The 20,480-nt window shown below is 41.3% G+C and overlaps 1 protein-coding gene across 3 annotated transcripts in view; it reads left to right on the forward strand.

Moving 5' to 3' along the window:
* The first annotated feature begins 4,346 nt into the window (after positions 1-4,346).
* TAFA1 (TAFA chemokine like family member 1) overlaps positions 4,347-20,480 on the forward strand; it is a 229,946-nt gene continuing 213,812 nt past the window's right edge. For all 3 annotated transcript variants that reach the window (XM_074914226.1, XM_074914227.1, XM_074914225.1), the window contains exons 1-2: positions 4,347-4,888; positions 7,021-7,141. In XM_074914226.1, the coding sequence (XP_074770327.1) occupies positions 7,024-7,141 (118 nt within the window). In that variant the 5' untranslated portion in view covers positions 4,347-4,888; positions 7,021-7,023. The remainder of the gene's footprint in view (positions 4,889-7,020; positions 7,142-20,480) is intronic.

Below are 20,480 nucleotides of genomic sequence, written 5' to 3' on the forward strand. Positions count from 1 at the left end.
CCAAGCAAGGTTGGTGTGGCTGTGAGGTAGAGTTATTGTAATAGAGTAATATATATACATAGAGATGATGCAGTGATATGGCATGAGATAAGAAGGTGGGAAGGAGCCACCAGGTTTTTGGGTGCCAAGCTCAGCACATGGACTTTTCTCCATTGAGCGTGTTGCTGGGTCCTTGGTGGTGCATCTTCTATTGCCACTGGAAAAGCTAAAGGAGAAGAAAGCCTGAAAATAGAAACTAAAATATTTAACACTGTTGTGGAAGACATAGGAAGGAAAGGAAATAGGTTGAGTTCAGTCCCTGAGGCTGGACTACCTTCAAGAGAGGAAGAATAGTGGGGACTGAGAAAGGCAAGTTTCAGGGCAGAGAAGGTTTTCCTGGGAATACATCAAAAGTGCTGGAGCACCACTGGGCATCTGACTGAGCACAGGGGATGTGCATGTGAAATGCCAAACACTGCTGCAATCATATGCATTGAACATGGCAAATAAGCACTTGTCTGGATGAAGCTCTATGCACATCTGATTTCTAGGAAGCCCACAGATCTTATGCTCTCCCTATACTGAAAGAATCCTGCTTTAGTGTTTTGTGCTCCCTGTTCCACTGGGGAGAGAAACCAATAGCTGGAAACACACAGGGAGACTTATGGCCCTGGATGAGGATTGCTGCTTGGCTGGTTTTACTCTGGGCTTTCTGGTTGCTGTTCAGGCTATTGCATGTAGGCAGATCAATCTTCACCTGCTCAGCTGCTGTTTTTTCATGTGACCTGGTTTTCCAGTGGAAGACAAGCTGTGTGGGGAGGCTAGGGGGCCAAGCAAAACTTCTGCTCCATCAGATTTTTAAAAAAGCTTCCATAAATCTTGTGGACATAAGGCAAAAGAGTCAGTAATTTGGCTTTCAGTAGAGTGAAGGTAAAACTTGCTGTTAGACTGTACTTGGCTCACCTGGGGTAGGAATATGCAGGTACTGAGGAGCTGCAATGTGCACTGCCTGTTGCCCAGGCAGCAGCCAAGACTGAATTTAGGTCTATAGGAAAGAGCTTTGTAGGGTGGGTGGGAGCAGCTGGGAGGGATGGAGAACACAATTGGTGAAAAGCAAAGCTTCATTGTCCCAGAAGCACTAGAACTAATGAGCTTTGCATTTCAAAGGTGGTGAGCCTTCTTCAGACCCTGTAAAATACAGGCCTGGGATTTGTTGTGTCAAATCTGTACACAGGGAAAAGGTTGGGGGGTGGAGAGAGGCAGAGGAGGCAGCATGCAGAAAGTAGAGGCCAGAGACCCTTATTTGGGTGCAAGTAACAACCTGCTGTCTGCATGAGCCTGCCCGAGTTGCATATGCTCTCATTTTCTGTGTGCAAAGAAAATTGTGATAAATAGAGGTTCAGGCAGTGAAGAGCATTTATTTTTATTTGCCTATTTTTGTCATTCACTTGGCATCTCTAGATGAATGGTGGAACCAGGAGGAAAAGGCTGTTCTCCTTGTGAATACAATCCTGGTGTGTCTGAGGCAGCCTGTCTCAAAGACAGTTTGATGCCTGCTGACCCCTTGCAGCCTTCCATTTGCCTTGGAAATATCATGCTGGTGTAATGCTCTGATTTTGGCAACCCTGCCTGCAACCCCATGGAGTCTTTCCATGAGGGCTGTACATAGGCAGTTTTCCATGTTCTCTGGCTGTGATAGCTCAGGGTCCTGATCTCTGTGCTTCCTTCTGTCTGCCATCGGGTATCAGAGTGGAGGTGGAAGGACCTTCTTTTGACACTTCATCTCCCAGCAGCCAGACATAGGCCATGTAACCCAAAGGCTGTTTTGCCCCTCTGCAGGGCCTGGATCCAGTGCTGGCAGGAGTTGTCCTTGCACAGGATGGCTGACACAACCTTTTGTCCCATCTCCTTTCCTTCTAGAGACAAACTACTCTTGCAACATTCCCTTTTCATGAGAGAGGATTTTGAAACATGTAGACTGTTCACTAGCATATTATTTTTCACTGTTACTACCCCCACATTCAACACACAGGCCCATGGGCACATGTAAAACATCATTCCCTTTGTGTCAAAGCCAGTGACTCCTGAAGTGAGGCGCTAAAGTAAAGCCCCAAAGTATCAGGCGAAGATGACACTGTGCCAAACTCAAAGCACAGTAAGAGGAGCTGTTTCATGTCTTGTTGGTCCACTGAAAGTTAAAATTGGCAGCAAAGACATCAAAGCAGGTGTGAGGATGCTTCTGCAAGATTTGCCAAGGACTCCTCTGTTCCTGTCTGATGCTGGAAGCCAGCACAGGGAAGAGACTGCAAGCACAGCCTGTTTAATATTCTCTTCTGTCCCTCTGATCTCCCCCCTACCCTGCAGAAGCAACATGTCCCATGTTTCTGCAGAGCTTGTCCTGAGCAATAGCAGCATCTGTCAGGGGTTACGGTGGCATTAGCCTCATGGAGCTGGGAGTTAGCAGTGCTTGGCAGAGTGACAGTTCTGCTGTACCTTACATAAATCTGTATCTTGCATAAATCTGTCTCTGCCTACTCTGCCAAGGTGTGTGGTCACAATTTGTCTGATTTCTCCGGCTGTTCACAAGGCCTTTCAGTTTCCTAGAAGATTTTATTTGCTTCTCGAGGCCCCTCTCCCTACTCTTTCTTCTCACATCTCCACTCACACCCCTCTCCTAGCAGTTTCCCCATGAGTCCTAGAGGGAACATACCTTGTTAAACAGGTGCTATTTTAAAATAAATTCCTATCACCTGCCCCTCTCAGGTGCTGCAGAAAGCTCCCATATTCCCATGGAAAGAGTCTTGAGCCTCCCTGTGGCTTTGGCAGCAAGCCACAGCAGCCCTCCACCTTCTGCTATTGGCTGCACCTGATTCCATATCCTGATTCCTTGCTCATCAGTACTCTATGGTATTTGGTGTATCTTCATTGCCTCTCATCAGCTTTCTTGGACACTTCTAGATCCCTCTGAGGCCAGAAAGTAGGAGCAACTGCTCCAGTTCATGACCTTTTTCCAGGGTCTAAGGAAAATTCTTGGGGAAAACAAAAACCCTTGATTAAACAGAACATTACAGCCCCAACCATACTTGTCATGTGTTTCAATAAAATGCACCTGAAAACAAATGTTGACCTCTTGAAAGCATCTCTGGTCACCACAACGCTTGACCTGAGCCACCCTCTCCTCCCCAGCACTACTGGGGGACCTGATGGGAGCCATGCTGCAGGGGTGGCTGTGGTATGGGGAGGGTCCACTTGCCAGTGCTCTCCTGTGTCACTTTGTCACCCCCAATATAAAGACATGCTCTGAGCACTGTGGCAGCGACCAGTGTAATGTTCCTGTCGGTCTGCAGGGATGATCTTTTGGTATGTATTACCCAGTAAAATACAGGAGCTCTAAAGGGCTGTATGGTCTGTCATGTAAACTCGTCACACCTCTGGGTGAGTCTCCACTGAGATATATGTCCTTGGGAGCTGAGAATGAGGTACTTGAGAGTAAGGGTCCTTATTACTGTTGCTATTGACTGTTGTTTGGTGTCTGGACCTGGTAAGCAGTGAAGGTAGTACACTCTTCTACCACAGGTTATCAAGGGGGAAAAAAACTAAACCACAAAAGCCCCACATTGTGTTATAGTATGCAACCTGGGCTCTTAAAATGGAAGTTTCTGTTTTGTCTCCAAGCCTTCTTTTGTAGGCAGATGTGAAAGCCATAATGTTAAGGGAATGGTATGTATTAAGTCTATACAATGGTTCTTTAAAAAAATAATTACATATGGTACAAGGGGGAGAGGAAACCACTCCATTCCTGTAAATGGCCACTTAAGATGTAGACAATAAATAAATGACTGTAATAAATAATCTGGTGTATCTGAGCTTTAGCATTTAGGAGGAATAAATCAGAGCTCTTTCCCCATTGTCTGCTGAGATGCACTGGGAAGGGAGTTGGAAGGGAAGGTTTCACTCAGAGTTGTGGCAAGGTGTTGGAAAGCCCCCAGGAGTGTGTAGGAGTCTCCTGCCCTCCCTTGTGTCTCCTGTGTTTTTTTTTTTCCTTACACTTTCCCTGCACCACCCCTCCCTGTTCACAAGCATGTGAAATGGAGACTCCCTGAAGTCTCACTTGCCTCTTGCGAGTAAGTGCAAGCGCAACGCCTGGTGAGCGAAGCCTCTGCCGGCAGAATTAACGCGGCTCCCAGATTGCTCAGTGGGCATTTAGTCCTTCGCCTCTCCAACAGCTTTGTCTTTTCACCAGCGCTCTTCCACCCTCCTCTGCCCATTCATACCTGCTCCTCGCAGACGGAACCAGCTGCTCTCCTGCTCTGTGCAAAGTCTGAGTGCCGGTATTTAAATGCAGCTCTAGTTGCTAAGCCCCGGCGACTAGCGGAGTGCCTGGCTGGGGCTCGCAACCAAAGGCTGTGTCGCTTTAAGGCATGTGATACTTTCCCGAGCAGGGATGTATTGAAATAGGCTACGGCACTTAGAGCATCGTACAGCAGTGTACGTACAGCTGCCTTACTCTGCACTGCCCGCGCTGGAGCGAGCTGCTCTGTCATTAAACATAAACTGCTCCTCGTCCTTAAGTATCCTGGAAGCGGCAAATTATCTCAAGATCACTTCAAAGGTCTCATCAAGCAGAAGGTGATGCTAGGAGATGATTTAAAGGTGAAAATGAGAAGGTTTCCGCCCCTCAAACCTTGGCCACTTTTCTAACGGCAGAGTCTGAGAGCTCAGATGTCTTCTTTACTCTGGAAACAGGATTTGTAACGAATAAGATTTTTTTTTTTCTTTTAATCCTGATAAAGAAGATTATTGGGAAGCTATTAAAAATCCCTCATTGTGATACAGATGGATTTAAAAAAGTGTTAGATCTTTCCAATGAACACTAATAGAGTGCTCTGCTCTTGGTTGGATTACTCAGGTAAGGAGCTTCTTTAGGATTTAAGATTCAGAAATTAGACCTGGAACTCATCAGATAATAACTGGAGGAATGCTCATTACTGTGTTTCTTTTCTAATGTTAAAATGATCTGTGTGTAAAAGTGTGTGTGTGTGTGACAGCAGTTTGCTGACAAGCAAGTGCATGAAGAAATGTTTGGAAGAGGTGCTGGGTTTTGAGCAGAAGTAGTTTGAAATAGTGTAGTTTGACAAAGAGTTTTTATTTAAAAAAAAAAAACAAAAACACAACACACAAAACATAAAATCCCACAAACAGGCAGGCAGGGAGCTAATAATAAAGTCTGAGTGGGTTAAGTCAGTCTGCTGTCCATGTGGTTAAGAATATGATGCCCGAGGAAAAGACACAGGAGCATTTAGCAGGCTGTGTAAGTTTGGCTTTGCTTTGCTGTTTAGCTAGGATTTGTAAAGTTTAAATAACCTGAATACCTGAAATATCACTATGTGAGAGTCACCTTTCCATCTCATCCTTTTGTATAAAAAGCATGGGAGCACCAAATATGACAAGGAGGCATTAATTCCTGAAGACATGGGAAGCCTACTGGGAGCTTCCTGATCTGAGGGGATTGAATCTATTTTGCAAGGTAAATAGGTCTAAAAAGAGAGGAGAAAAAGTGCACTGTATACTGCAAAGTAAACAATTAGAAATTAGTTGTGCTAAACAGTGCATCAAACAGTACAGAGAAAGGAAGAGCCTCATGCTGAGCAAAATAATGTTTTGGTATTTTTTATTAAATATACTTGTCAGTTTATGTGGTTCTTTTCAACCAATTAGGCTTAAAAAGCTCCCCAAAGACTATTGCTTCTTTAAAATCAAGGGGCTAAAAAAATACTTTATATGCATATATTTTATTATTACTGTATTTCACTATTTTAATAGTGTTAATATTCCTACTGCAGAAATCCCTCGATATATCACATACAGACTTTTTATTTTTTAATTTTTGTGTAAAGACATGATTTTTTTAATGTGAGATTTAATCTTTCAAAGTCTTTCTTGCTCTGTAAAAATGATGTTCAGCTGATTGGATTATTAGCTAGAAAATGGCATCATGTCATTGGCTGAATAAGGAGAGTGCCTGAAGTTTGATTAATTTGGCAATATAAATGCAGCAGAAGGTGTTGTTAAGGGAACTGGACGATGTGTAGCGTAGCTGAGCCTTGCAAACCTCCCGATCCTTGCAGGCATTGAAAAAGAGCTGTTGAAGTTAAAAAGTCACAGGGAAATTTAGCCAGTTACTACAATAATGAATACAAGTATGAAAAGCCACAGTTGTCTATATTGGATGTCCAAGTATGCTGGCACTGGGAGACAAAAAAATTTGCTCTTTCCCTTTGCCAGAAGAATATTTTTAAAAATTTTGACACCATCTCCTTTGTGAAAAGATCAAATCTTCTACAGAATACGTCTGAAATTCAGTCTGGCTTTACTCCAGTCCCTTTACATGCACAGGTTGAACAAAAGGAAGCTGATTTCATCTGGGGATTGGAACATAATTCTGAGAAACCATTACTTTGTTTAGCAGACAGCATCATGATTAAAAATTAATGCTCGCAAAAGTCAGAAACAATAAACTGTTACCTTCTGGGTCAGTATTATCCTCCCAGTCTTGGGGATTGAGTGTTTTTGAACTGCATCTTGGATATCTGAGGATTTTGTATGCCTATCTGTAATGTGTTTAAAGTAGTTTTGATACTGTCTGTACATCATGGGGGTTTTTTAGCTGGCACTGTGATTCTTTTTTTTTTGTAATTGTAAATTCAGCTATGGACCAATGTGGGAATATTTTCCAGCCTTCTACTTTGGGCTTTTTCAGTCCTCGGATCATTACAGTTTCATTTTTACCACTGAATTATTAAAGTTATTCAGGCTTCTGTGTTGACATCTTGTTACCTCAACTGTCCTTTTTGGACATGACCTTTGTTGTGTGACAATTGCATCCTGCAGGGGGGAATAATAACCAAGCAACAAAAGAAAGATATTTAGCAAAAGGAGTAAAAAAGAAAAAAAAAATTAAAAATACTATTGTAATGGATGCTGACTATTCTGTGTGCTGTAAGGCAATGGGTAATAATATCTGTCTAATGTTTTGTTTAGAGAATGGCAGTGGTCTCTGCAATGTCCTGGGTCCTGTATTTGTGGATAAGTGCCTGTGCAATGCTGCTCTGTCAGGGGTCCCTCCATCACACTTTCCAGCAGCATCACCTGCACAGACCAGGTAGGACCGAGATCAGTTGTGGGTTGCCATAAGATTGCAGGCTCTCTGCCTGTGCTCATGTCTGTCTTGATAAATGACTGAATAATCATGAAATCCTTCTTATCACTTAACTTTTATGAGTTGCTTGCTTTTATATTGCACAGCATCTTTTTTTTAGCCGGTCAAATGTGAGTTGTGCTTTGCCAATCTGATGTTGGAATATTCATCCTTTAACATCATCTTCTAACAAGTTCCCAACACAGGAATCCCCATTTTGGCCAACCATTCAGTTTCTCTGCCCTTATTTCTATCACCCCTTCTCTTCATTTTGTGCAGTTCTGGAGTGGGTGTATAACTTGGAAAGACATTGTGACAGCACAGGTTTGGATAACTTTCCAGTTATCTGACCCAAACTGGATATGGATTTGTTGTTTAAAATACTGGCACCAAATCTCAGTCATAGTCGCTAGTGTTTGCTGGAGGTTGGGTATTTGCCTTAGTGTAAATGAGACACAGCTATTCTAAGGTTCTCAAGTTTACCTCTGAAAACTGAGGGGGTTACAAAAATGTAGCCCAGAGGAGAATTTGGGATGGCGTTTCAAAGGAGTTAAATGCTTGTAAAATGGGAATAAATCCCACAGGTTATCAGTGGAGAATGCAGCTCACTTTGACTGTTGTGATCCACAGAGACTGCACATTAGTACTTTTATTGTGTTTTTATTAATAGAAATGGATCACATAGCTTTTTCAACTGTTAATTGCACTTTGAAGAATACGTGCTGTGTTAAAAATTGAGGAGTTGGCATATTCTAGCATGGTATTATCATCTGGTTATGATCAGATGGGCCAAGAATGTTGCTTAATAAATTTGGATCCAAAGAAAGGTGGGAAAGGTTCTAAGAGCTTTAGAAATGGAACATGGAAAATGTTGACTCCCAATGATGAATCATTTAACAATGTGTCAAGTAATACTTTAATGTTTTTTTGATCTAATGGCATACCTTCAAGGATGGGCGGTCTTGAACTGCAGGTCTTTAGAAGCCTTAATGACTCAAAGTTTTCCCAACTACTTTTGTTTTCCAAAAGTCATAGGCACTGACATTGTCTTGCTTTCTTGTAATATGCATAGTATAGAGGAATAGATTTAAATCTTTGCTAGACCAGCCCTTGCTACTTATGTTAGAGCATCAGATTAACAAATGGTGTTACTAGATGACACTGAAAGTTTGAGAGTGTTTGAAGTTTGAGTGGTGAGGTTCTTATCTGGGACTCTCAGAGAATGAGCAAAATATTTATTACAATGCAATTGTAAGTAATGCAGCCAGTTATTTGAATCTGTCACCCAGTGAAGGAGATGATAGGAAAAAAACAGCCTAGCTAAACAGATAGGTAAAAGGAAAATGTAATCTTGTTTTGTAAAATCAGTTGAAACAAGTGACATTATGAGAAAAAATGAGAGCTGTGCAGATCCAGAGCTCTGCAACATTTGCCTAAACTTGAAAAATCACCTTTTTTATGAAGCAAGAACAGCAAGACACTGAATGCATACCAAGTGTTGGGGAAATGTGAAAAATGACAAAATATTTCACTCAGAGATGTGATACAGATAGAGTGAAGGTTTTACAGCTGCCTCATCACCTACTTAGAAACAGCCAAGCTTCCCCTCCTGCGAGCCTTTCCCAGGCAGCTTCTCCGCACCCTACATGAATAAGATTGATGGTGTTCTGATCCCAGGCAGCCAATTTTGGTCTCTCAAGAAATAATCCACTACGTTGACAGATGAGTGGAATTTGACATGATGTTCACCTCGGATTCAGATTGTGCTGCACCTGGGAAGTACCAGCTAGTGAGCATCCTTTAGGGAAACTGTTAGAGATTTTGGACAATTTCTGCTGTCACAACAGAAAATCAAGACAGTGTTTTTTAAGGCCATGAATTCGCAGTCTGCCAACTGAATGTGAAAGGTTGTACATAAAAGGGATGGAAATATGTTAACTAGCAAACTGAGTGATTTTAATGTATTCAACTGCAGTCCCTGAGCACACCCTATTTTTCATATTTATAATATTAGGAATGCGTCATTTACTTTTAGTTAGTCACTGTGTAAGTAAGATTAAAATGTTCAGCCAAATAAAAGTGAATAAAAAATGGATGCAGATGAGCCAGTACATAATTTCAGTAATTTAATATTTGGTATATGGAATTTCAACTTATTGAATCATAGCAAATATAGCTGTAATCAATATCATGCTCAGCATACCTCTTCTTTCAGTTTGTGATCTTCTATAGATAATGAGATGCTCTAAGATCTTGAGCTGCTCAACTTCGTGGGGCTACTTTGGTACAAGATAATTAAAAAGTCAGGTTCCACCCCATCTTGTGCTTCGCATACTTTATGAACAGAAGTCTCACTGAGCACAGGAAGGTGCAGGTAAAAAAATCCTCATGAAGTGTACTTAACGTAATAAACTTGAACTGAACTCGGTGGATTAGCACAGTGAGTATACCTGTCTGTATTACTATGGTTGATCCAATTTTGATACACTGGAAACCAAGGGCAATATATGAAAAGGTTAGGTTATCAGACTTCTGAGCTGTTTTTTTTTTCCTGAAACTTTAAGTGAATGTCTGAATGGGTTGAAATAGATTTCTGTGCACTATGTGCAATCACAGAAGTTTAAATTTTCCTTTCAGTTTAGTAAAATTTTTCAATTTTATAATTCAATACTTATTTAGTTAGACAACTTGGCAATAGGTACGCACCTGAAAACAAATGTGATAAACCGCTTCACGTGGCAGTATTTGACTGTAGCTTTATTTTCTCTGAAATGTTGGCAGGTGGGCACAGATAGTAAGGGCATAGTAACTATTGCTTAATATAAGATGGATGATGCTGTATTACTTGTTCCTGTTCATGAATTCATTCCTGCTTCATTATCACAATGAAAAGTTTGAATGTTGCTGTTAAGCACCCTTCAGTATTGGTGGCTGTTCCTTTAGATTCTCATACGTGAGGTGGGCAGGGTAGATTTTTCAGGCTTTGCTGGGATGAGGAGGAGACCTTTGGAGTAAGCTAGCTGAACACCATTGCAGCATAATTTCCCTTGGGTAATAACACATGGCTTTCTGCAGGCTTTTTATGACTATATTTCACTTTTATGAAAATTATGTTAGGCAAAATACGTTTGAAAGCATTCAGAGGAAATAACTTTATGTGGAAACAAATCTCCATTTTTTTTAAGCATGTCATTTCTGTGTGATTTAATATGAAGTAGTAATGAGAAGAATTCCACACTGGCTGTTGCAGGCTCTAAGATACACATGGTTGTAGAGCTGTTGAATTGGCCTGAGGATTAGAGTGGACAGGTTGTGATTTGCAGAGTTAGCTGAGTGCCTGTGATAGTCCATTGATCATCTGATTGACAGGATTGACCCTGCCCAGAGGTAGGAAGCAGATGCTGGCATTTGGTAAGACAAGAAGATATTAACAAGTAAAAGATTCAAGTTTAAAAAGTAAAAAATAACCATCACCCTTTCAACCATGCAATTCATAGCAAATTTTCTAGCTTTGTTCCATAAATAAGGGATGTTTTCCTCCTGGTGAGGACCATCAGCTAATACTGAATCACAGTGGACAATGGTGGCCATGTGTTGCTTAAATACAGGAAAGTACATTGGATTCACCTATAAGTTCATGCCAAATAATCAGGTACACATTAAGGATGCTTACATACAGTCTTGCATGCAGTGTAGAGACGTGAGGCAGACACAGGCAGAAACATGCACCTACTGTAGCAATGCTGATATTTGCAAATATGTTAATTAAAAATAGGCATATTCAGAGGAGGAATTCATGGACTGAATCAAGGCTGGAATCATATGTCTACTAAACACAAAGTACCTTTTACTGTGATAGTAGTTAATGATGTGCCCATTAAAAATCATCTCAAGAAGTGATTCTCTATACCTGGTATTACAAGGAGGAAAATCAGTCTCAAAGCAATTCTACACAAACTAACAAGCAATGTCAACCTAAGGATGCTCTGAGTATGTTTCTCAGACAGCATTTTGCAGGAACTTGAGTCAGTGGCTGTGAGCAAAGAATTTCTTAGTTCTGATCTTGGCCTTCCCACTACAGCCTTGGGGGAAACTGCATATTTCACATTTCAAAAGGTCTGCTATGTTCCTGTGCCCCATATCTGTGGCTATTGAGTTCAAAACAGACTGGGAAGAAAGTTGGTCTGAATCTAATTACTCAGGAAAGAGTAAATAAAATGTCTTTACTTTGTAGAACAATTCAGATTTGGAAGATGAATTCAACAGAATTCCTGCTCTGGGTATGTATAGAAGCAAGTGTAGGGCTAGGTAGTTAATATATTAATATATCTAATTTCTATGACTAGCAAGAATTGTATTCCATTAATCAAGCTATGAATGCAAACTGTTGTCTTCAGGATACAATGTCCAACTTGCCACGCAGTGAGAGCCAGTGCGCAGCAGATCACGTCATGAGCACGAAAACACAAGAAACACCAGTTGTCAGTTAATTAAAATGAACAAGTTTATCATCTCTAAGGCCTAATGCAGATTTCATCTACCCCGGTGAATGCACGGGAAGCACCATATGTATCCTGGTTTGTTCACAATCAGAAAAACCTGCTCACAATGAGCTGTTCCTGTCACTCGCTGGAAGTCATCTCTCTCATGATACCTTTCTGTTATATACTTATGGCCTTCACAGCCTGTTCTTGAAAACGTGAAACTACCAACTGCTAAGTGAGGAAATCCAGGCTGGAGGTACCTACTGTGTTCCCAGTCCCATACAAAATATGCTTGGATGTATGTGGACAAACATATTCATATGTATTTTGTGTAGGCAGAGAACTGATGTCATGAAATCAACGCTTAAGGATGAGGTAGGATTACTAGCAGTGTGATAGTGATGAATTGCCTACTGTGCTTGTGGAATGCACTTATTTACAGCAGCAGACTTTATCAGAAGTATTGCACCCTGTGATTTTTATTTTTTTTTCTGAAAAATCAAACTTTCAAAAGACAAACAACATGGCTGTAGGGTGTGTTTGCAGCCAGAGAGTTAGTTGTTTTTTTTTTCTGGAGTCTGTAAGCTGTTGCTCCTGTCTCTCAGGGAAAGAGTAAGTAGGCATTGCCAAGGAGCAACCAGTACTCAATGCATGGTTGAAGGCAAGAGGACACCTCTCTCCTTCACTGGAGAAGGGCGTGTAGCTGGGAGGCTCACAGCTTGGCTGCAGGTGGAGGAAAGCTGTCACCAGTCATGCTGCTGAATGTGATGCCTTGTTACTTCTGATCCAGGGAGACTAAGCAACCTGAGGGGGAGCAGGTGTTGCAGCTCGATGGACTGTGAAGAACAGCATGGACAAGGTGTGTGGTGGGGCACTGAGCAGAGCACTGTGCCCTGCCTGGCTCTGTGGGAACTACTGGAAGCATGGCTGTGATCCCTGCAACAGCCCCTGCCACACGCTTGTGCAAAGAGCAAGGGCAAGGCACTAACAGTGGTATTTTGTGAGAAAGGTCAAGCCCCTTGCATGCGTGCTTTGTACTGGCAGTGTCCGTACTCTGGTTTGGTCCCCGCTGCTCTGCCCTTCCTCCTGGCCATGCTCCTGTCCCATCCTGTGCCATGGCAGCTCTCCCTCAGGCCTCTCTGCGGGCACCCACACAGGCAGGTGCCATGCACATCCCTCTTGGTGTGGCAGAAGCGGCTCTGGGGAAACGGGGACCACAAAGAGCCTCTTGCTGCGGTGGCCCCGGCAGGCATCTCCACCTCCCACACCCCCATGCGCAGCTTCCGTCTCCAAGTGCAGCCTTGGGGCCTTGGTGAGTCATGAAGGGACTTTTCAGCGCACTGCACTATTTGTAGCTTGCTGTCGTGGTATTAAAGACACTGAGAATTCATACCGTAGTGGTTAAGTCCCAAGGAAAATTTGGCACCTACAAATATAAACCCCAAAGGCAAACTAAGCTGTGCTGCGCTCAAGTATTTCTGCTGATAACATCAGAAACCTGCCTTTAATGATTAGCCTACTTTAGTCCAAGGCTCATTTATATTTTAAAAGGCAATATCCAAGTGCATTTCCTCATAAGATAGATGTGTTTTCTCCCATTAAGTTTCATATTGTTTTATCCTATCCCGCCTATAATCTTTGTATTTCCTTTTGAATGTTTTCTTTTCCACTCTGCTGTGAAATCAGCCTTTGCTGTGAGCAAGATTTATTTTCCTGATGGGATTCAGCATTTTTTTCTATTTTCAGATGCTCTGTACAGAACAGTTCTCTCCAGCTAAACTTATTTTTTTTTGCATGGGAGCAGAGCTGGAGTTGTCTTTTCATTGTGCTCTAGGCAGGGACCATGAGGACTGCAGCACAGCTGGACTCTAAATTTATGAGACTCAGTCAATGATGCACAATGGGGAATTGGGTGTGTAAAATAAGCTGAATGAAGTTACAAAGCCCCATGTATGTATCTGTGACTCATATTTTATGCTCTATTTAGAAGATTGCTATCTGACATCTCTCTCTTGCTGTCTGTATTCCTTTCAGAACAAGTTTTCCTCTTTTCTTCCACAGTGGGTGAAGAAACCAGTCCTGCCCTTCTTGAAAGGTCACTTGAGTGACAGCAGGTGTATGATCACTGTTGCTGTTGTATGATAATCAATAATTGTCATAGTATTCCTTTGTAATCCTTATCTTACTCTGAGAGAACAGCTTAGCCTGGGAACTGAATTGATGGTGGGAATGGAAGCCCTTACTAGTTTTTAGAGGATGTGAAAGTGATTCCTTGAGAATCACCCCATGAAGTGCAATACACAGACAATCTCTTATCTGAGATGCCTGAATTTCCCACTACCAGGCTGCTCTCACTGTGGTACCTCTCGTCTTTGAGCTACAAGTGATCTGCTCTACACTAGCAGCTCCCACCGACAGTCACATGTGCTGTGCGCTTTTAAAAATTGTGCATAAATATTTTTTCTACGAGCTGTGAAGTTTTATTTGTATATCATGCACCTGACTTCTCACTAAATGAACAGGCAACTAAAAAGCAGTTTAAATGGTTGATCCTTGTCTCTTGATTATTGAGAGCTGCTGGTTCGGATCAAAATATGCGTTTAATCCATCCTTACGAATGACCAAAACCTCCTGTTAGATTAATTTTGCTTTCTGTAGATGACAAATCTGAACTGAGAGCCATCACTGCAAATCTACTAAGCACAACAAGCAAAATCACTTTTGTAGTTAACTTGTGCGCACGTGAAAGTTACACTGATGGAGAATGTGATAGCAAAACTCCTATGAACGTACATGTCAATTTATTAGAAAGTGGGGATCTTGGCACTGTGATTTCCTATGTTGTAAATAATGCCAACAGGCTCTATCCTGATGTTAAAAAAACCTCAGGATCATAACTGCACACACTCTGATAAAACTTTATTATCTTTTTTTAGTGTCCTCATTAATGCTCTTCAATGATGCCATTAAATATTTTTGGCAAGCAAAGCCTCAGTGTAATTTTACTGTATTGTTAAGGATTTATTAATTATAATCTTTTCCTGCAGAGTCTATTTATATTTGATCATGACATTAATTGTTTGCCAAAACAAACCAGAGTTAATTGTGTTTAATTAAGTGGTTGGGAGCAAGCAAAGATAGTTTATTTGGGAAATCTGTTTCATTGATTTATATGTTTATTTTTTAAAAGAACATAAATGAAGGGAACCTATTGTTTAACACACTTTTCCCTACATGCATGTCCATCAATAACACGTTTGTGACTTTGAGCACATTCAAGTGTGGAGAAGTGCCTGTATTGTATATATTTGCCTATACAAACCTATTAAGAGGCAAGTATTCACATTCTGAATGATTCTGAATTTAAATAGAACCTAAAACCACTGAGAAGTGAGATCAGGTAACACCTGAAACTAACAGTAAGGTAGCGTTCAGAACAATGTATTTCAAAAAGTGCATTTTGGAGAAAAAATCTAGCTTCATTCAGATTTGGCTAATGGTGCTTTGGATAAGGAAAGGATGGTGAAATACACTAAAATATGACTAGATAAATATTTTCTGTAATTATATTAATATAATAGTTATAGACATTACTATATCATAGAAATACAATATATTTTCTATCATGCATTTCAAAATCAGCTAATTTTACAGTTCAGAAGATTTTGAACACTTGACCTATTTCATGTTTTTATGCTAAAATAAGCACTGAGTGGAGAATTCTGAGGGCTTAATGTTTTTTTGAGGAATCAATTTCCTAAGTTGAAACTAATTTGAAGAAAAACTTGATATTTTTGTGCATTCCTTGTTTCTGCCTTGATATTTCTCATGGAAAAAAATAAAATCTGCACAAGTTTACTGTTATCCCAGCAACTACCCAAACCAAGTCATCCTGACAGATAAATAAATCGCCCCTGCCTGGAACCATATATTCAGATATGCCAGCGGCTGCCTCTTTCCTGAAAGAAATAAAGACCTCACAGGCTTCAGATCTAATACCTGTCCAAACATGAGGAGGGTCTTGTGTGTCCTTCTAGCTGGTACCTGCTCTGTTTTGGTTTGAAGCAGCACTGAAATTAAGAGGCCTAGTGTTTCCAGAAGTTGTCTTTTCCCCAAAAATCTCTATTTAAATAAAAGGTATTTCCTTATCTAAAAATCTTGTTTAAATCATAAGCTATCAGGGCTAGCACTGTTTGCTGTGACTATCATCAACTCATGAAGTTGTTCTTGGTTATTTGCATGGGATAATTTCAAATTTGGGTGGTCTGTCAGTCAGAAGTCACTATTGTACATTAAAACAAAACCTCAAGGGAATAATTGAAGATAACAGAGGTTTTTGAGTTTTTGATTGGTTTCAGTGATCCAGGGCAGGATGTGACAGAAAATGATTGTGTCTAAGCCAGCTCCCACATCTGTAGTATAATTCTGTCTGTAGTGATAATTGTATTTCTGTAAGGCTTTAAAACGCAGCTTTTTTTTTTTTCCCCCAGGTAGTTAGAAACTGTCATTCTATGGCTGAAACCTGAGTGCTTTCTCCATCAAGTCAATCACTTGGGTGGTACTTATCTTAACTTTGTTTTGAGTTTCTCCAACAAATAGATGACTCCTTTAGTTCTAATTTAGTTTCTCTTGGTATTTCTATTATCACTTTCTAGTTGGCAGGCAAGGAAATCAGATGTGCATCAAATGAAACCATTTGTCATGGATTAGTGCACGTAAATGCCTTGATAACAGTAATAGACAAAAGCTGGCAAGTGTCTGAATGCTAACTTTGGAAGAGAAAATGAACAAGGACAAAAGACCAGTGATAGCAGTCCCTAACTATGATTATTCAATCCCTAAGAGTAAGGCGAGGCTCTTATGTTCCCTCTCTTGCCATTTTTTCTTTCACTGGAATCTTAAGACACTAGGGTGCCGCACAGTGAACCCTTTTAAGTCGAGAAGTGTCTGTGGGAGCTCCTGGCTTTCCCTGGGCTACACAATGTCAGGATTTTCCCTCTGTCTGTTAAAACCCATCTGTATCCACATCAGAGGAGAGGGATGGGACTCGGATAGGCAAAAACAGCGAAGGCCGTTAGTGATGGTCCAGCTTCCATATCCCGCTTTGTCACAGCACACGGGAGTCGGAAGGGCTGTCGGGCAGGATACTTAAGTGAATCATGTCAAGGTGGAATGTATCTTCTTCAGTGTCTTAGTTAGAAATGTTTTGCATTTCCCTCCCACCTCTCGCCCCCCTCTCTGAGGACAGAATTGGGTAGTTGTTTAATGCTGATCTCCTACTGTTGATAACAGGCTGAATTGAACGAGTTGGCAGCAGTTATTAGATATTTTTCTCATGCTTGTGATTGTTCTTCCAGTTTCTTTATGAGCCTGGTTGGACTCTGAGTCCTAAAAGGTAAGCGTGGGCTCTTCCGAATTCCCCACTCAGAAAATGGTGTGAGGAAGAGCTGTGACAGTTGTGGGAAGGGAATTTTGAGATGCTCTGACTGGGAGCAGGCTGTGGACAACGAACATCCTCTCACATTTGCACATCGTATTTCCATCCCTCCCAAACCACCCTTAGGAGAGCGCCAGACACAGCAGCTGAAGTTCAGTGAAAGGACCACAATGTAGCCAGATTACCTGCTGTCTTCTCTAGGTTCTTCCCTCCATATCAATCTTTTTTTTCCCCCACTACCTATTCTATTTCTAAATCTGTATCCTTTCCTTTAAATCAGTTGCCTTTATTTTCTTTTAAATCTCTCTTTATGTAAGCTATTATGGCTCTCACTTTTAAAAAAGGGTCTCTGAACCTCCTTCTCTTAGAGTCAGTGCACCTTGATGTGCTGTTTGAGCAACAAAATGTTATTTGATTTTTTTTGTCCCAATTAGAGCAGCACTGATATTTTTATGCAATAAATGGTTTCAAACATGGCTATTTGGAAAGAATCAAAACGAAGCTATTTGATCAAAAGATTTGAAATGCTACATTTTCTGCTTTTTGATATCGACACCATACTTTAAGTGTTTTCTTACAAACTGGGGAGAATATAAATGATAAACTTTTTCAATGTAGGAAAAATCGTTGCTGTTGATCAGAATTTTCCAATGGGAAAAATTTCACAGGTACTTTGTGCCTGTCTCTGCAGCAGACTGTATGAAGGCAATATACTATCATAATGGTTTTTTGTTCCCCCCTCTCTCTGTCCTTATACTTTGATTTTTGTGTATTTGTACTAGAACCAGACCTTCATCCCTATACCCCCAAAGTTGTTTTCTGTTTTGATGCTGTAGCGTAGTCAAGACACCTTGTTGAGGTGATGCTGTTGCCACAGGCATGTTGGTCGGCCTGGGTGGTGCGGGCTCTAGAAAGCAAACTCTTGACTGAGCAGGGCTAGTTCTGAAAATGAACAAATGCTGGTGATAAAAATAGTTGCAAATTAAAGGGAAAGGGATTTCTGCTTTGAGTGTGAATCATTTGATGGTTTTCCCTAGTAAAACAGTACCTTGACTACTTAGATTGTGTTTGAATTGGCTTTGAGCTGCCTGGTTGCTGCACAGTGTTTTGTGATGATGTACCTTCTACCAGCAGTGTTCTTTTATACCGGTCGTACTCCTTTGAGGTTCAGGATATGCAAGTCCCCCTAAACCCTGTTCTTATGTAAATGTAATTATTTGCTTATGTTCTTTTTTTGTGTGTGTCTTCTAGTCTATCAGAAGAAAAGGTGTAATCTGTAGTGTCTAGAGATGGAAACAATCTACAAAGCAGTATCACATTTATATTGAAATCCATCTGATGAGGATTGTATGTCATTAGTATGCTGCTCCCTACATCTGAGGGACTGGACTCTTAACAGGTGAGAAGAGATTATCCCTTAGTCCTGACAGAATCTGTGAACCAAAGTCTGTGAGGGGAAATTCATACAGACTTTAAAACGTAAACCTGCTTTTAAATGTAACTATAGCAAAATAAGTTCTGTATAATACATGTGACATGTATGAATTAGTACCTAAAGTTTCAGAAGTCCTACTGTAAGCTGTGTCCTCTGCTTTTAGAGTGCTTTAATGTCCAGATTTCTTGTAGGAACCAAGCAAACATCTGAACAAAATTCAAATATGCTTTTGGCATGAGGGATTATTCCAAATTCTGATAGCACGTACAGATCTCAGAACATCAATATTCCCTATAAAGAGAGCATAGATTTACAGGACTCCCAGCCAACACCTGCCTTTGTTTGGTTCTGTTCTTTACGCCCAGGCAAGGGACAGTCGACTCCCCCTGTGCGGTCTGCACACAGCATCCAGCAGTGGAATAGATGGTCCAAGGAAACTGAGAGATCTCCATCATGAGCACATTTAGGTCAGCTGAGATGCAAATAAGTGAGGCTTTGTTATTCCGTTCCGTTCCTCGTGTAGCCTCTTTAAGTGAGGCTGGTGGCTGCCAAACACTGTCCTCCCAGCTGGTACCCAGAACAGGCATCCTGTCCCTAGTGCTCCCTCTTTGGCATGGCTTGGCGTGCAAGTACAAGTGTTGCTGTGAGCTGGGTGATGGATCATGGAGGCTCTTAGCTCCCTCTTTTCATGAAATCAAGTGCTTTACTGTAAGCCAACTTCACGCTGGCTTAAACTTTCATGGTGGTTAAACTGTAATCTATCAGACTGCCCCAGCTGTGAGGTGTAAAGAGCCTTCACGTTCACTTACTGTTACTCAATTGACAAACAAGTTGTACCATTGTAGTGAATTTTTCCCCTGTGTCCATGCTCTCAGCTGAACCACAGGCTCAGCACATGCAGACAGGCAGTGCGGCATTTGCTTCAGATGTGGAACTTCCCACGTTTTACTTAATTGCTTCATTTAAGAGCTGAGAAGGTTGGGCTTCTCTTTGGACAAAAAGGCTTTCGCGTTAAGCGTTTCTCACTTGAAGGCTGTGCATCCCACCAGAGTTTTGTGTGATGCTTCCAATCTTTCACAGGGGGTGTAATGTTGGTTCTGCATAACTCAGAGTGTATTTTTTTGTAGTATGTCTGACTTGCAGATCTTGTTAACTGCGCACTGTTATCTCAACATGCTTGCAGGCCAGCTACAGCAACATAAAAACTTACGACAAGATAAGTAATGTCAATTTTTTTAATCAGGGAAAAAACTTCAGACTTTTCCAGTTGTAGCAAATGAAACAAACTTAATCTCTTGATTACTTCTGAAGACACAGATTCCTCTGGGGAGAGACCTAGATCAGACCCAAAAGAGAATTGTGCTCTGGGGGCTCCTAGATGGAAAATCACCTGTGGATGATGTCTTGTTTGGTCCAGTCAAAGGTGGAGGGGGGGTCTTGCCAACTGCGGAAGTTTTGCGTCACTCTTGCTGGAACCCAGAAAACTTCCAAGCCAGGAAAAGGTCATCTTATTTACCTCTGTTTTGGCAACGCAGAAGCTCAGAAGTTCTATAGCTATTTAGCAGTGTTGTGTTTCCTGGCAGGACTTCATGCTGTCATAGAGGCACAGCAGGAATCCTGTGTCCCAGCTAATATTGGGGTCACCTGGTTGGACAGGGGAGTCGTGGCAAGGGATCTCCTTCCATAGCATCCTTTTCCTCTTATGGAATGAAGAAGTGACTGAGCTTCAGCCTGATGTCCACTGCCTGCTTTGCAGAGGGTATCTAGACGTGCTTCTTAGGCCTTGAGAATCAACCTAGGACTTGATTCCATCTGTATTGCTGAATTAATGTAAAAATTGCTCGTTTTAGCCTCTTGTGGTGATAAGCATTTTATGTGCTGGAGGAATTGTAGCAAATTTTCTTTTCTATTGTGACAATTGTTTATTTTTGTAGTCTGAAGGAATAC

This window comes from Athene noctua, chromosome 10 (assembly GCF_965140245.1).
Source record: "Athene noctua chromosome 10, bAthNoc1.hap1.1, whole genome shotgun sequence".
Lineage (NCBI taxonomy): Eukaryota > Metazoa > Chordata > Aves > Strigiformes > Strigidae > Athene > Athene noctua.